This window comes from Apostichopus japonicus, chromosome 14, assembly GCF_037975245.1.
Source record: "Apostichopus japonicus isolate 1M-3 chromosome 14, ASM3797524v1, whole genome shotgun sequence".
Taxonomy (NCBI): Eukaryota; Metazoa; Echinodermata; class Holothuroidea; order Aspidochirotida; family Stichopodidae; genus Apostichopus; species Apostichopus japonicus.
The window spans coordinates 845,429-862,494 of record NC_092574.1 but is presented as its reverse complement, the minus strand read 5'-3'; the positions used below and the strand labels follow the sequence as shown (position 1 = coordinate 862,494).

Below are 17,066 nucleotides of genomic sequence, written 5' to 3'. Positions count from 1 at the left end.
GGGCGTGCGCCCCCCAGGTAAGAAATAGAGGAGAGAAAAAAAAGAGAAGAAAAAAGGGGAAAAAGAGGGGAAAGAAGGGGAGGAAGGAAGGGAAAAGAAAAAGAAGAAATAGAGGAAGTGGAGGAAAGGAGGGAGTAGAAAAAAGAGCAAGCAACTGGGAAGAGAAAAAAGAACAGTGACATAATTACAGGGCTGATCCCTATTATACACTTAGGTTAGCCAGTGACGGATCGATGATTTTGGAAGGGGTGTGCTCCTCACCCTACCCCTTACACCGACAACTCCATTTTGACGTTTTCATATTTCCTCTCTCACTAATATATATATATATAAACAATTGTACAATTGTGCTATGAAACCAACTGTGGCTGGTCTCGAACTCGACCGAGTCGTCGGGAACATGATGCATTTCGGTATTAGACCAGGATCTATATGCGAACTGCACTAGACATATGTCCTTCGATGCAACACTGCCATCCAGAGATAAAATGTTATACTCCGACCTGAATGCTAATTGTTACCCTAAACCTTGTACCGTAACTCATACAATGAATCTAAAAATAAATTCCGCATGTGATTGGAGAATTGAGCACATCTCCTGTGAATATCATGTAGTGCATGGGGGGGGGGGGCAGGCCGACGCACCTATCACTTCTTGAGATTGTTCCAATCTGCGTGAAAACGCCCCACCACCCACCCCCCACAACCCCTACGCCCCACCCCTCTTATCGCTTCCCGATGGGTTACAAAACTTAAACAATAACCTTCGCCCGTAGTACCAAAACCTTGACAAAATCCGGCAACACACCACTTCATCGATAGATAACGAGTCTAGTGATCGGGCTGTGTATTAGTGATGCTAGAGGTCGTGCATATGGCAAGCCCTATTAACATTTACCTCGCAATTAGACCTCGCAATTAGACCTCGCAATTAGACAAAGTCGAATACATTTCACTTAAGTGGAATACATTCTACTTAAGTGAAATGTTATTCCACTTAAGTAAAATGTATTCCACTTAAGTGGAATTCCATATCCCTTAAGTTGAATTCCATTTCTCTTAAGTGGAAATGGACATTTCTATTTCACTGAAGTGGAAATGCCTCCCACTTAAGTGGAATTGTATTTCACTTTAGTGGAAATGCATTCCACGTAAGTGGAATTGTATTTCACTTAAGTGGAATACATTTCCACTTAAGTGGAATAACATTTCACTTAAGCTAAATAGCCCATCTATTTCACTTAAGTGGAATACAATTCCACTTAAGTGAAATGCATTTCCACTTAAGTGAAATACAATTCCACTTAAGTGGAATTGTATTCCACTTTAGTGGAATACAATTTCACTTAAGTGGAATAATATCTTTTTGGCGTCAATTTCACTTAAGTGGAATTCTATTCTGCTTAAGTAAAATACAATTCCACTTAAGTGGAAGTGTTGATATGTGGCTTATATATAAATACAATTTAGGGTAATGTTCGTCATAACGCATTCAATTGCTCATCACATATGATGATGTAGTCGATCCTCGTTGCACGTGTACATCATGGCTATGGCTAATCATTCACATCTAACATTGCTGGAATGCGATCAAATAATTGTTGTTGTTAGAGACAATTCGAAGTGTTGTTTCCTCACTTGCACAGGGGAACAATCAGTATGATGCACAACAGAGGCGACTTACATCTTGTTAAAGTAACATAGGCAGTATTCGTAACTTTTTAGATAGTGAAACTTTTGACGAAATAAAAGATTCCATCCAAAATCCAAAAAAAGTAATACGTTCTCTTGCCCTTGTCAATGCGTTTTCGGCTGTAGCTCCAACCACTTGTAATGTATTTGCCATGGCTTTATTTTGGTAATGGTATTCGTCAGGTACCAGGTCAGGTACATACGTACTCACCTTGCACGGATGTTGCTTGCTAGCTGGATCCCGATGGACAGCCGATATTGTTCACATATCGACACCACGTACGTACACGTATCGCGGCAAGTTGTTTATAATGGCGCGCAAAGGCATGGGCAAAGTTTGGCGTTGAATGTACTAGCCAATCACATTCCACTTAAGTGGAATAGACTAGCCAATCACATTCCACTTAAGTGAAATAGACTATCCAATCACATTTCACTTAAATGGAATGCATTTCCACTTAAGTGTAATTGCATTCCACTTAAGTGTAATTGTATTCCACTTAAGTGAAATAGACAGGACATTCCACTTAAGTGGAATTGAATTCCACTTAAGTAGAATACAATTCCACTTAAGTGAAATGCATTTCCACTTAAGTGAAATACAATTCCACTTAAGTGAAATAGATTTAGCTTAAGTAAAATGCAGTGACAAGTTGATGAATTCAGCTTAAGTAAAATACAATTAAGCTTAATTGGAATGGTATTCCAATTAAGTGAAATAGAATTCCACGTAAGTTAAATAGTATTCTGCTTAAGTGATATTGAATTCCACTTAAGTGAAATGTATTCGACTTAAAGGCGATATCGCTCGTAGACTTTTTTTTGAGGGCGCTGGCATTATCGAGGTTTCAGCGAGGTTTAATGGGACCCCTAAAACTCACGTGACCTCGGTGGCAAATTTAGATCAGTGAATAGCACAGGCAAGCGTATGCGTAACAAGCCCGTACCCATGCACACATAATGTTATAGCACAGCATTTCAGATTATTGTACTGTTTACCGCAAAGGATTTTTGCACGCGATAGTGTTGTTTGTGTGCCTTTTGAGTAAAGAATACTGTACGATTTTCGTACAAATACATTCGATTAGACTAGAGTATAGTGACAATCATGGAAAAGGGATCAGGGCAAGGAGAATCGGGCGAAAGAAAACGACCTTATCCTGGAACGAGCGTATAGGTTCAAGTGGAGGAAAGCCATTGTTGCATGGACCTGACAAAAACAGCAGTGCAAAGGAACAACAGCGACGAAGAGATGCCACGAAGATCTATCTTCTACGTTCCTACGTAAACTGGCAAATGGAGAAAGAACTCTACAAACATGTCCACGATTTGACTTCTGTTAGCAACGCAGATTTCGCAGAACATTTGCTTCAGGATCACACAAAAAGGTAATGATTTGCTAAGCTAGGCTAAAACTGTATAGGGTAATACTAGTACATAGTAGTACTACAGGGTATTGTCCTAGGTAACTGTCAGTATTGCGAAGTACAGAAAACTGCAAAGTTCGGACACCCCTAAGAAATACACGATTTCACCATGATAACCTACAAGCGAAAGCCAATATCACTAAAAACTAGGAAGCTACAGTTATTTCCTCTCCAAAATGACCCGTGCGCAAGTATGTACGTACATATCTGTCAATAAAATGAAGATAGTTTTGGGGGTATTTTAAGGCTTAGGTGTTCGAACTTCGCAGTGTCTATGCTATTGTATTTGTAACATACATGATTTGATGAGCCTAGGCTTTGTAACTAGGCCTATCATTCATTATTTTTCCAATGGACCTAGCGTATGCTAACCTTATCATACTTATCCTAGCACAAAATAGCAGTAAGTTGTATTACTGAGTCATCATCATCACTGTTTGTGAATGCTTGTCATGAGGATACTGTATAGGCCGTTTCTTACGACTAGTCGTAACAATTATAAACTATTCTTACGACAAAGGCAAATTCAAGTGCAGTAAATAAAGCAACTGCGCATGTAGTAGAGGTAACCCTAAACATAACCCTAACCGGAAGTTATTGTTACTCATCGTCGTAAAATTAGTACTCCTAACCATAAAAATAGCAACTGCCCATGCGTAGTCGGAAATTATTCTTACGACTAGTTGTAAGAATAGCCACTTTGTACTGTATACAGTTAAAAATTAAAATATCCTTCCTAAAGAAGACTGACAGGGACTGGGGGTCTTTAGTTTCACTCCTCATATTTATGCCATGGAAAGCTGGGCCTTCTCATCACCAAAAAGTAAACTGTTTTTGCCTCAACAAATTGATGGAAATATATTTTCTAACCACTAGGCCTAGGTGATCTGTTCATCCCCACCCCCTCCAGGTTCTAAATTGTTATCAGCTGTCCTTGTTTGAAGAATAATTCTTGTGAATGAGCATTTGAAAGAAAAGCCTCACCTATGCCCAGTCATAATTAACTGGGCATACTGTATAACATAGGACTAAGGCCTATAGTATTAGTAATAAGTATCAGAATTTAGTGTTCATAGTAACTGTATTCCCTAATTTTGTAATATACACCAGTGAGGAAGGCCTACTGTGCTGTACAAGTACAACCACATGGACCTGCAATTTTTCCTATAAAAATAATGCATCTACATAAATAATTTAGAATCACTCCTAACTGATTCACATGTTTTCACACCGCTGCGTATGCAACTAGACCTTAGGTTTTTCTAAGGTCAGCCACAGCCAGCATATATGCAATCAAGTTTTAATGGTTCATTTGGGCAACAGGGTGTTATACTGTTATCTACTGACTGTCTGTCCAATATTCCAGCAATCATGTGTACATGTCTGTGTTTGGGATTTTTGAAGGAACCCAACTGCTCTGCAAGAAGTTAGGCAAATTAGCCTCACAAATTGAGGGACCATAGTACATATAGCTATACCTATATAAACCTTTATATAGCCATGCCTGGGGGTAAGAAAGTACCAGTGTTTTTTTGCGTGTAGGCCTGATGCTCATACTTTATGATGCTGTGCTAAGTTATCATATTTTTTATATATAGTCAGTATATACTATGCTTGTTTTTGTTCAGCTTCTTGTGAATGATCTGATGTTTAGTGTTCAAAAATTATAATATCTATTAAATTTGGTGGCCGAAACTATCTCTTGTGGAGAGTAATCTAGCGTTAAATTAATGGTAGTCTGAAATCAAGCTATTCATGTAAACAGGAATTTTTCACAATGGTGGGCTTATGTCATGGTGTAAGCTACAGTAGCATCTCAATTCTCACTCATGAAACCAACTGCTCACATAAACAGGAAGTTTACACAGTAGGTAAATAATGAGTGTACATCAAACTCTCATCAAAAGACTGGACATCTTTTAGCGATATGAAACCAATCAGTTCACTAAGACAGGAAGTTTACATAGTAAATTTTACATTGACATGTGAGCTCAAGTTGTTGGGCAAGCAGTTGGGCAACACAAAATTATCCTTACAATTCTTGAAAGGTACCGCGGTTTATGGATATGTTGAAGAAGAGTATGAAAGAATATCTCATCCTTATCTGGGTTTAAATCAATGTGGGTTAACAATATGTTATTATTGAAATAAGTGTTTGTTTGTTACTTTTCTCTTTCATATTTTTTCTTGGGTAGGTATGATAAAAACATGTATGTTTGTAATGATTTGGTCATTACCAGATTCATTATGCATACAATTAAGCTTGGGGTGTACAGTAAAATTACTATTTCAGTTATATGATTTACGAACAATTTTTTTGGTTTCATTGTATAGGTTTCAAATGCATCTTTTCCGGAAAGATGCTGAAAGTCAAACAGAGGCATTCTCAGCAGCTGTCACCACAGAAAGATCAGTTGACACTCAGAAAGGAGAAGGTAAATTTATATGTTTATCCTTGCATGAATTACAGACTGGAAGAGCAGTGCTAATCTTATCTGATCTGATCAGAAAAATAATACAATTTCATTCTCATTTAATTCCAAAAGAAAAGAAAAAATGGTAGCATATTGCTCATCCACTAAAAAGCATACATGTGTATGAAAATTTATAAAAGTAAGTGGGCCTGATATTATCAGGATCTTCTTTAGAGGCAAACTGACTAGTAACAGTAAATTCAAGAGACACAATAGAGCCTGGAACAGAGAGGACATGGTGAACACAAAGAAAGAAGTTAATGGTGTATTGAACAAAAGGAGTCAGTGAAAGCAGAGGTATTTAGATAAACTGTGGAGTACAAAGCGAGGATTAAGTAAGGAGAGAGGGCGAATAAACTATAGCAGAATACAGAGATGGAGCAGGATAAAGTTAGGCATGTCCTTCCTGTATATTGAGCCTATTCAGTTGAATGGTGCTAGGGCATTCCGTCCGCTCTCTCTATCTCTGCTGTGGTGTACTATGTCTGAGATGGTTAGTCTACGAATTCAGTTACCTGTTGGGACATGTCTTTAATGGTATGATTGGGCAGCTGAAAGTGTTCCCCTACTGGAGTCTCCATTTTCATGGTATTGACTTGTGACTAGAACTGCTTCTTGAGGGTGGTCTTGGTTTCACCAACATACTTGTAACTTCAATGTCCTCTAAACTCAATGACACCATTTAAATTGAAATATCAGTTTCCAGTGCTGCATAAGTGTGATAAGTTCTAAACAAAAGGTATATTTTTAGTCACAGCCATAGAAGCTATAGCAGGATACTTGCAATCTAGTAACTCTTGTTTTATGTAATCTCTACAGATACTCCTGATCCAGTTACTTCAACACCTCTCAAGAAGCCATCTGCCAATGTTCTGTCCAATGTTACCAGTAGGATAAGATATGGAGCAGCATGGGAGAAAAACCTCAGACTATACGAATACACATTGCCACATTTACATGATCCTGAACAAAAGAGATCATACATATGGCAGGGGCAAGCACTTTTCCCAGACTTTTGTTGACAGGTTGTGCGACATTCACAAACGTTGGATTAGCAGCTAATGATACATCTGCATCACCAGATTGAGATAAATTGCTTTCGTCCATTTTGTTCGATAGTAGCTATGACTGTGAATCAGGAGCTTGGCCACCCTCTAAGTCAAGGTGGGCAAGGTTGGGGAAATTCAATCAAGGAGTAACAACCAGAGAATGGCCAGCTTTATATTATTGTATATAGGCCTACACGCACAGCGTGTATAAAAATCTGTATCGGTTTATTTATACTGGTGTTCATTTCCGTTGCCAGGAGGGGATATGATTTGAACGTGGGGGAGGGTGTGGGGGGGGGGGGGTGGGGAGGGGGTCCCATTTGAAGTGTCCAAACGATGCTAATCTTTACATCTATCTTCTTGAATCACATGTACCCCTATCGACACGACCAATCAGTCCTGTCTCTCACCTCCTCTCATGCACTGGTGTATTTATTTCCTGGCAAGATAACAGTTAGGCATAGTAAGGGTCAGAGGTCATCACAACTTAAAGAGTTGTGCGAGTCCCTGTGGTCTCTTACATCCTGGTAGCAGTAGAGAGAAGAAGCCTAATAGATCAGAAACCATAATCATCTTCTGTTGTGTCTTATTTTCCAGCATCCTTGAAACATTATATCCTTCCCCTTTGATTTGTTGATGTCATAAAGCTGTATTTATGTTGTGCATTATTTAATTCCAGTATTTAGATTGTATATTCTTCTTGTGTATTTGACAGTATCCCAGTGATCTCCATTTTTCTGCTCTTGGTTTTTTTCTCTCTGTACTTTCATATCATATCTATCTCTACCCCTAGCCTCCATCTCCACATTTTCTTTACTTTCTTCCTCCATCCCTTCATCTGTCTTTCACGCTTTCTTTCTTGACCTCTTTCCTCCCCTCTGTTTACCCTGTATGTTTTAGTTTGCCGACTCCCCCCCCCCCCCCCGCATCTCACCCCCAAAAAAGTTCACAAGGTTGACAAGTCTCCCCGTGCTAGTCCCAAGCTATACACCCTTGTTGTGGTGACCTTTCAATATACTTGCGGATCAAATGGAAAGCCCCACCCCCCCCCCACCCCTTACTTCCCAGTGTCATGAATCGGCAAATGGAAGATTATTCGGAGTTGTTCGTGATGGTTCAATGATCTTATAGTCAGGCATAGGCCTATATGGTTCTCTTTGTCCTTCATTGCCGTCGAAGTTTGAAATGAATTAATCGTGCTAGGAACTTCCGGGCAATGTTTAATTTTCTGTGGCAAGAAAAAAAGCTTCCCCCCAGTCTCTCCTGGTTGACTATATAGAGCCCGTACGCCTATATGGTCACACAATAGTATAGATAAGTATGATCCATGCAGACATCTAGTATATATTTTTTTAAATTCAATCCAATTTCAGTTAAAGTTTCGAGTTGTAATTCGAGTCAGTCGTGATGAGGTGCCCCATGGTGGAGCTGGGTAACCCACCCCAACCCCGTTGCCGACTTTTTGGCATTTCGTTGGGAGCCGTTCGGAACAAGAAACAGGATAGTCAATTCTGGGAGTACAGTACGCTGGAAAGCAATACACTGACGTGATTTAGAAAAAAAAAGTTTTTTGCTTTGACGGCCGATGCTCAGCGAGACACTTTTCAATGGAAATAACTATTAGTTTATTGTTCATGTACTTATTCCCTTTTTGCCAATCCTTTCTAAAGAGGGTGGAGCCGCCCCTTATGGCAACGTATTTTCCTTTCCTTTTCCGTTCAAGTTTCGTTATTTTTTAATTCGGGTCAAAGGGGTGCAAGGACAGGGTTTACGTGCACCGGTTAGGAGGACGGGGTGCAGCTAGGGCAAGTGCTCTGTGATCGCCTAAAGGGCCCGTTGCCAGGAGTCCAAAAATAATTAAATATACATATTTATCTGTATATGGTATATGACATAAAATGCTTTGTCTTTCCCTCCTGATATATAACTAAAATTAATATATAAAATACAATGTAAGCTGTGACTCAGTCTATGTATAATTAATACCTAAATTGGCTGAAATACCAATTGTTCACACATGACGGACTTGACTTTACGTTTGATACCCAATAGTTTGTAATCACTTCAGTCAATTTTTTCACTCATTCGCGTTTGTCTTTTTGTGACACCAGTCAGCGTGAATCAGACATAAAGTTCATAACTATTAGTTTCTTGAGCTGTTTCTTGACTTCGACTGCTCACCATGTAGGCCTAAAAGAGTAAAAGCAGGGAACTGCTAGAGTAGCAGCTCCCTGGTCGAACTATTACGCCTGATGCAAAGCTCGACCGTAACCTATACTGTACAGCCCATTAGTTGTGAAAAGTTCTGAACGTAAAACAAAGCACTGAGTTTTGTATCACACAACACACACGAAAACGCGGCGTAATACCGCATACTACTGACCAGGGAGTTGTTCCATAACAACTCCCTGTACTGCCACAGACAAACTATGCAGGAATTTCGCCAAGGCCACCGTTCAAGTAACCGAACCCGTTTATTGCTTACTAGCCGTAAATACGGGATTGCTGAGAAATTACGAGACAACAGCGACGATCCGATAGAGGGTAGTATTGATATTATTTTTGAATCGGGTGGTGTGAAGGACAGAATTTACGAGGAAATTACGAGCGATCCCACCTTTAAGTCGAATTGCGAGGTAAATGTTAAAACGGCTTGCCATACGTGCACTGACCTAAATGGAGTGTAACCACTCCCGATTTTGCAATTTCCCAAGATCAGGCCCGAAAAATCCCAAGAAATACCAAGAAGACTGTGCTGTATGGATTTCTAGCAATATCCAGCGATATCTAGGGATGAATATCCCAAGATCTTACCTAAACTGAAGGCAGATAGAGAATCGAAACCTTCAGTGTACTGAACTTGAAACTGTGCGTCTTTCGAAATGAAAAGAATGTGGGGAATTGCACAATAAACAGATCAAAGTTATTTATTTCAGTCTCATTTCAATTATTTGAATTTGTTAAGCAAACAGCAGATATCATATCATATAAGTGAGCATGAAAATGGCGTTCCAGGATGAACAGCCTTCAAACCATGGGCGCAGATCCTGGTGCGGACAGCGGGACGCGTCCCCATCAACTTTTTCAGTAGTGGGGACATGATATACCGTGTCCCCACCAATTTGTCTTGACCAATAGCTGCATTTCAAGTTCCCCTGTATTGAACTTTGGCGCAGTTAGATCCAGCCCAGCCCCTCGGTTCCTACGCCCTTGCTAACCACTGCGTCACAGCAACTGTTGAGAAATAATGCTAATTTTTTCTTCAAAATGGAACGGAGGGTGATGTTCAAAATGCTGTACTTGTAAACAGGATAACTCAACACGAACACCTTTATTGAACTTCATATTTCAAATGGTCTTAAAATTGGCATTATTTTCAGTGATTAATACTACATGACTCTAGGTTTGGCAGTAACTTGTGAAAATGTTTCATAGTGAAAATAAAACAATGTCATGTAACTCATTATTAAAGGGGTGGCAGAGCTGCTTTTCTTGCTCAAATTGATCAAAGAATATGTCCATGTGCTCATACATAGAGCATCTGTATGTCTTTATATCACACAGGAAGACTGTTCTCTCTGGGTATTGAAACATTTTGGAATATAAATTCTACATTTTGAGTCCTTAAAAGATCTTAATTCTTTTGATTGCCTTGTTGCTAAGGTAATGGTCAAGGCAACGTTTCCTGAATCTGCATAGCTCATGTCGCGGAGCGGTTGAAAACTATTAATATACAACAACCAGTTAAAACAACAGTATGGCAGTATTTTATCACCCTCCGTTCCATTTTTGAAGAAAAAATTCCGATTAAAACATTGAACACTTCAATCGCTTAGCATACAATTTCCGAGGAAACAACACCCTGAAACTGGAGAACATTTATGAATAAGAAAGGTTTGATTTGACTGCTTTGAAATAACTTATGACTGGTAAGATGCGTCGAGCGCTCTCTATCGGCCTCTTTTTTGGTCAATTTGCAACTTCAGAGGAACAATAGAAACCCGAAAAAACTTTTAGAACGAACAAAGGATTCTCAAACCTTTGTTCTGCCTAAAAGATAAGCAGAATGAAAATAAAACTGCTAGCAAACTGCTTATCCATTAGAGAGCCTGTGTAATAGAATGTGTAAAAGTAGGTTGGCCTGACGTTTCGATCCTAGCAGGATCTTCTTCAGAGGCTAAAAAAATAAGATAAGCAGAAAGTTTGGTTTATTGTAGATTTGTGTGCCCGGAATTAGCCCGATTGATTCGGGGAAAGGTGATTAATTTGCTCTAGGTGGGCTCTGGTGCTGTTATCTATAATTCTTTCGAAAATCTTACCTAAGGCTGGGAGGAGACTTTTGACTTGGTGCGGTCTTTACTTAGTTTCGGTATTAAAATCTTTTTGGCGGATTTCCATGGGGTTGGGAAATAACCCAGTCTAAGGAGTTCGTTAAATAGTGGGAAAATATGAGAGTTAATGAATATCGGAGGGGAGTTTTTAAGCAGTTGGTCATTTATGTCGTCAGGACCAGTGGAGGATGCATGTTTAGTGGCACTTTACCAATTGTTTATATCTATTTTATTGAGCAGAGGGATGTTTTTGTTGAGATATCCTAGGGTTGGTGTTAAAGCTGGTTGCATTACTGATAATTGTACGGTCTATTTCGTGTTTACAGCTGATATCGTATGGGGGGCCATCGTAGATATTGAATATACTTTTAAAGTACGATTCAATTAGCTTTTTTTGGTCTTGAGTTTTTGTGATGAGGTTACCTACGTTATCTCTAAGGCCTTGGACTGTTTTACCCAGTGGCGTAGGAAGGTACTTTTGAGTGGGGGGCTGAAGACTGATGGCCGGCCTGGGGGAGGGGTCTAAGGGGAGGGGGTGTCCCCCTCCTCTTTGGAATTTTTTGCATTTCCAGGTAGCCTCAGATGCAATTTGGTGCAATATAGCACACTTCAACCCACCCACTCCATTTTGTAAACTTAATTTTGTATTTTCACCAGGCCTTAGATGCAATTTGGTGCTCCAAATGAGATTTTTTTTTCATTTGGAAATGAAAAAGGGGTTTTCTGACCTGCGAAGCGGGGGGGGGGGGCGGAATGATACTTCCGCCCCTCCACATTTTTCACTGGGGGGGCTGGCGCCCCCCAGCCCCCCGGTTCCTACGCCCTTGGTTTTACCTGTGTTTGGGGTTATAATGGGGTTAATGATTTTTTTTTTTAATTTTCCAAAAGTGTTTCGGGTTTTTATCATTAATGATTAAATCGCAGTTGTTTTGGACGCGGTTTTGTTCATCCGCCAATATTTGTCTGTTTATTGCTATTTAAATTGGTTAATTTGGGTTTTTATAGTTGGGTCTCGGGAGATGATATAAGTTATACGTAGGCGACGTCTGAGTTTCATAAGTGTAAGAATATTCTTATTTAGTTTTCGTTTTCTGTTTTGTTTTTAAGGGACAGTGTCTTTTGAAAGTATAGAAGATATGATGGGCAACGCTGTCACAGTAATTGTCGATGTGATTTAGCTCGTTGTTTTGGTTGTTGTATTTTGGGAGTCTGTTTTATTGTAATTATACGTCAATTCGTTATTTGGTATGCAGTTGAGGTTTATGTCTAGCTCAAAAACGAGTGGAAAATGGTCACTGATTTAGTCATCTTCTAGGATTTGTATCGAATGTGTTTTAGTTGCGAGGTGATTTGAGGTTATATGGGTAGTCAAGTAGTTCTGTAATATTGTTTATTGGGTTCATCCTAGGTTTGGTATTTTGGTTAATTATCGTTAAGTTGCATTTATGACATATTTCTAAGAGAGACTTGCCTTTTTCAGAAAAAATAATGTGGTGGGCATTTACTAGGAGTTTTTTATTTTTATTAGAACATTTTTTTTATTATATCGGTGGATATGGACTCATTTGGGGGACTATAATCATACCACGAAAGTGTCCATTAGCTATAGGTTGCAATGAGGGTGTGTTATTCTTGCGTCAAATGGCGTACCATGGAGGGGGGGGGGGTTGGGGTGGTCTATCTGGCAGTGGCGGAGCGTCTATACAGTCAGGGGGCGGATGCCCCCCCCCCCCTGACGGACTCAAATGGACTGCTGGCGCCCTTTTCACCTTTTTACCACTTTTTATTTATATGCGATTATTGACGTTTTTAATGCGCTCTCATCTACCTATTGACATTTGTCACATTTTTTTGGCGATGACACCTATTTATTCTTCATTTATCTGCATATTAGCAAGGCCCGAAAAGGGTCATTTCCGGCAATCTAGGGAGCATCTTTATTCAAATATTTCTGTACGCTCCGCGCCAACCCGTGGTGGCGCTCCGCTTAGAAAGTGTCGAAAGCGCCCCTACAGACCATCCTCGCCCCCCTCGACCAATACCCCTAGCTCCGACACTGCAAAAGACCCCGATAGAAATACGTATTCTTTATAAGTGCACAATTTTGAAAAACCCCTCTTTTCAGCCCCCTCTCTTGTCCTCTCTGAAACACCCATCAACATTGAAATAAGACGTGGAGTAGAAGACACCCTTGTCTTTGTTATACACAAATTTCGTGTAATTATCTGACCGGGAAAGTCTTGTTGTTTATAGGCCTATGATTTATATTTTTTTCATAAATGATATATCAGGTTTTTTTTGCCCCCCCCCCCCGCACGCCCCCACACAACACCCAATTCCAAAATAAACTTCAGATTCGTAATCAGCGTGTCGCGAACTACCAGAAAAGATACACATTTATCGCCTTTGCGACAAAAAGTTTTTTCACCTAAAAAACCGTACCTCTTGCATTTTTTTGCCAAAATTGACCCATTTATTCATAAATGTCAAAATAAAACTCAAGATAACAAACAAAGGTTTGATTTGACTGCTTTGAAATCACGTATCACTGGCAAGATGCGTCGAGCACCCTCTTATGACACTTATTTCGCTCAGTTTGCAACTTCAGGGGAACAATAGAAAACCGAAAAACTTTTAAGGACAACAAAAGGTTTGCTAACCTTTGTTCGTCGTAAAAGTTTTTTGGTGTCTTACTTTTCTTTGAGGTGAAATTTTTTTGGTCGCAAAAGCAATAAATGTGTATCTTTTCTGGTAGTTCGCGACACGCTGATTACGAATCTGAAGTTTATTTTGGAATTAGGTGTTGTGTGGGGGCATGGGGGGCAAAAAACCTGATTTGCAGTTTTGCCAAAACTGACCAAAAATCGATCCAAAATCGATTTCGCCCAAATGACGTAACAGGGGGTAACCGATGCTCAGGAGCCCAAATTTGCAACTCCCAGGTCCATATCTGCTTCCGTGCGGGAGATACGTGGTCCCAAAGGAATCTGCATAGCCCTCCAAAAGATTTTATTGATAAGATCCAAAGTACTTTTTTGATTTATTTCGAACGGGAAAACTGATAAAGTAAGGAAAATTACTATGTATAACCCCATGGAAAAGGGGGGGTTTAAAAATAATAGTATATGTTCACAGCTTTGTTGGTGCTCTCAAAACCTCTTGGGTCAAGCATTATTGTAATAATGCCAACACGGGGTATTGGAAGCTCTTTTATTTCGCCGTCCGGTAAAGAGTTACTTTTTAATTATAATTTTCATGACCAGGATATTTCCTGTATTTAAAAATACCTTCATTGGACAAATTTGTATGGTTTTGAGTAAGCTTAGCTACCTTTAAGAAACCATCGGAAATTGGGTGTGCAAATCCCTAATAATTTTATTGGAATTGATAATACCATTGTTTATGAAAAAAAGCTTTTACGACGCCGGTTTACTGTTTGTTAGGGATATGTTTTTGCTAGATGGGAAGCAATTGTCCAAATAATGCTTTTCTGACCAGTCTTCTACATTGTTAAGCTATTGTATGCTTTATAGAAGACTTCCTTTCACATTTTATATTTGCACGTGAAAAAACAAAATAAATCAAATCAAATAACTAATAATTATTTCTAAACAGTTACAGTTACAGTGGTTAGTGTTATGTATTTAGAAAGTAAGACAAACTCTCTGTCTAGAATTCAACTCCCAGAGGATGTATTGTTTTGGTATTTCTTTTCCTCATTTTGCAGTTAAAATATTAGAAAGCCTATCATTTCTCAATTAACAGTTACTGTGGCGAAGTTGTTATGTTGTATAATTTTGCATATTTATTATTGTTTTGTACAATGAAATTGTCAATAAACTGAGAAAAATGAGACATACTCCTTGTCTTGAATTCAAACACCAGAGGATGCATTTGATTTTCTATTTATTTGCCTTCTAATGTTGTGAAGATTAAATATTAGAAACGAGTATTAAATCTCAACAGTTCTCGTGGCGCAGTTGGTAGTGCTCTGGACTGGAGAGACAGACAAATTCCATGTCTCCGGTTCGAACCCCAGACAGAGTATTTTATATTTTTGCTCTTTTACTGATTCCATTCTGGACTCTGAAGTTTAAATATTAGAAACGAGCATTAATTCTCAACAGTTCTCGTGGCGCAGTTGGTAGTGCTCTGGACTGGAGAGACAGACAAACTCCATGTCTCCGGTTCGAACCCCAGACAGAGCATTTTATATTTTTGCTCTTGTACTGATTCCATTCTGGACTATGAAGTTTAAATATTAGAAACGAGCATTAATTCTCAACAGTTCTAGTGGCGCAGTTGGTAGTGCTCTGGACTGGAGAGACAGACAAACTCCATGTCTCCGGTTCGAACCCCAGACAGAGCATTTTATATTTTTGCTCTTTTACTGATTCCATTCTGGACTCTGAAGTTTAAGTATTAGAAACGAGCATTAATTCTCAACAGTTCTAGTGGCGCAGTTGGTAGTGCTCTGGACTGGAGAGACAGACAAACTCCATGTCTCCGGTTCGAACCCCAGACAGAGCATTTTATATTTTGCTCTTTTACTGATTCCATTCTGGACTCTGAAGTTTAAATATTAGAAACGAGCATTAATTCTCAACAGTTCTAGTGGCGCAGTTGGTAGTGCTCTGGACTGGAGAGACAGACAAACTCCATGTCTCCGGTTCGAACCCCAGACAGAGCATTTTATATTTTTGCTCTTTTACTGATTCCATTCTGGACTCTGAAGTTTAAGTATTAGAAACGAGCATTAATTCTCAACAGTTCTAGTGGCGCAGTTGGTAGTGCTCTGGACTGGAGAGACAGACAAACTCCATGTCTCTGGTTCGAACCCCAGACAGAGCATTATATATTTTTGCTCTTTTACTGATTCCATTCTGGACTCTGAAGTTTAAGTATTAGAAACGAGCATTAATTCTCAACAGTTCTAGTGGCGCAGTTGGTAGTGCTCTGGACTGGAGAGACAGACAAACTCCATGTCTCCGGTTCGAACCCCAGACAGAGCATTTTATATTTTTGCTCTTTTACTGATTCCATTCTGGACTCTGAAGTTTAAGTATTAGAAACGAGCATTAATTCTCAACAGTTCTAGTGGCGCAGTTGGTAGTGCTCTGGACTGGAGAGACAGACAAACTCCATGTCTCCGGTTCGAACCCCAGACAGAGCATTTTATATTTTTGCTCTTTTACTGATTCCATTCTGGACACTGAAGTTTAAATATTAGAAACGAGCATTAATTCTCAACAGTTCTAGTGGCGCAGTTGGTAGTGCTCTGGACTGGAGAGACAGACAAACTCCATGTCTCCGGTTCGATTCCCAGACAGAGCATCATGTCTGCGGTTCATGTCCAGACAGAGCCTTTTACTTTTCTACCCTCTGGAGGGAGTGGAAGTATAAATATAAGAAACGAAGTTTCTCCAGAGGGAACCGAAATGGTGTAATTGGTTATTCCATCGTTCAGTAAGCGATTGGTTTGGATTGCATCGGTTCAAGTCCCAGGTGAGTATTTGCAAAAGGAGTTCTGACAAGTGGATAAGGCGAATCCCGAAGGCGGGCGGCCCCCCTCCTTCTGACAGGTGGGTAAGGTGAGTACCAAGGTGAGAGGGTGAGAGGGGGTGAAGGTGCGGACAAGGTGAGGTCGCCGCCCCCTCCCCCTGACAAGGTAAAGGCGCGGACAAGTGGAGTTCGCCGCCACCCCTCCCCCTGACAAGGTTCACGCGCGGACAAGTGGAGTTCGCCGCCACCCCTCCCCCCTGACTAGCTAGTCGGGGGAGGAGTAGTGGAGAAAATGTTTTATAAAAACGACTAAGTCCAAACAGCAGGATCTTTAAATATTTGTAAAGACTTAGAAACCAGAGGCCCACCTAATGGTCTAGTGGTAAAGACTTTTGCTTTTGCATCTCAAGGTACCTGGCTCAAATTCAACCTCTGCTTTTCCTTTTACAATACTCATGTAAAAGGAAGAGAAGAAAGGAAAAAAAAATAAGAAAAAAGTGTGATACTTTGAAATGACTTCTTTTTTTTAATTAAAAATCAGTTCATGGACAGGATATACCTTCATCCCTCCCACCACAGTTAATACCCTTC

General features: G+C 39.8%; 1 protein-coding gene across 1 annotated transcript; it reads left to right on the top strand.

Annotated features, from left to right (window-relative positions):
• The first annotated feature begins 2,475 nt into the window (after nt 1-2,475).
• Nucleotides 2,476-6,915, top strand: LOC139979810 (uncharacterized). Its single transcript, XM_071990936.1, has 3 exons — nt 2,476-3,080; nt 5,454-5,554; nt 6,413-6,915. Exons 1-3 carry the CDS (start codon nt 2,989-2,991, stop codon nt 6,613-6,615), a joined length of 396 nt encoding a protein of 131 aa, XP_071847037.1. The 5' UTR covers nt 2,476-2,988; the 3' UTR covers nt 6,616-6,915.
• The last annotated feature ends 10,151 nt before the right edge of the window (nt 6,916-17,066 follow it).

Excerpts from the sequence above, each read along its gene's own strand:
- LOC139979810 (XM_071990936.1), top strand. The coding sequence starts at position 2,989 with ATGGAGAAAGAACTCTACAAACATGTCCACGATTTGACTTCTGTTAGC. Across the intron at positions 3,081-5,453 it reads CTTCAGGATCACACAAAAAG|GTTTCAAATGCATCTTTTCC; the intron begins GTAATGATTTGC and ends TTCATTGTATAG. Across the intron at positions 5,555-6,412 it reads TGACACTCAGAAAGGAGAAG|ATACTCCTGATCCAGTTACT; the intron begins GTAAATTTATAT and ends TAATCTCTACAG.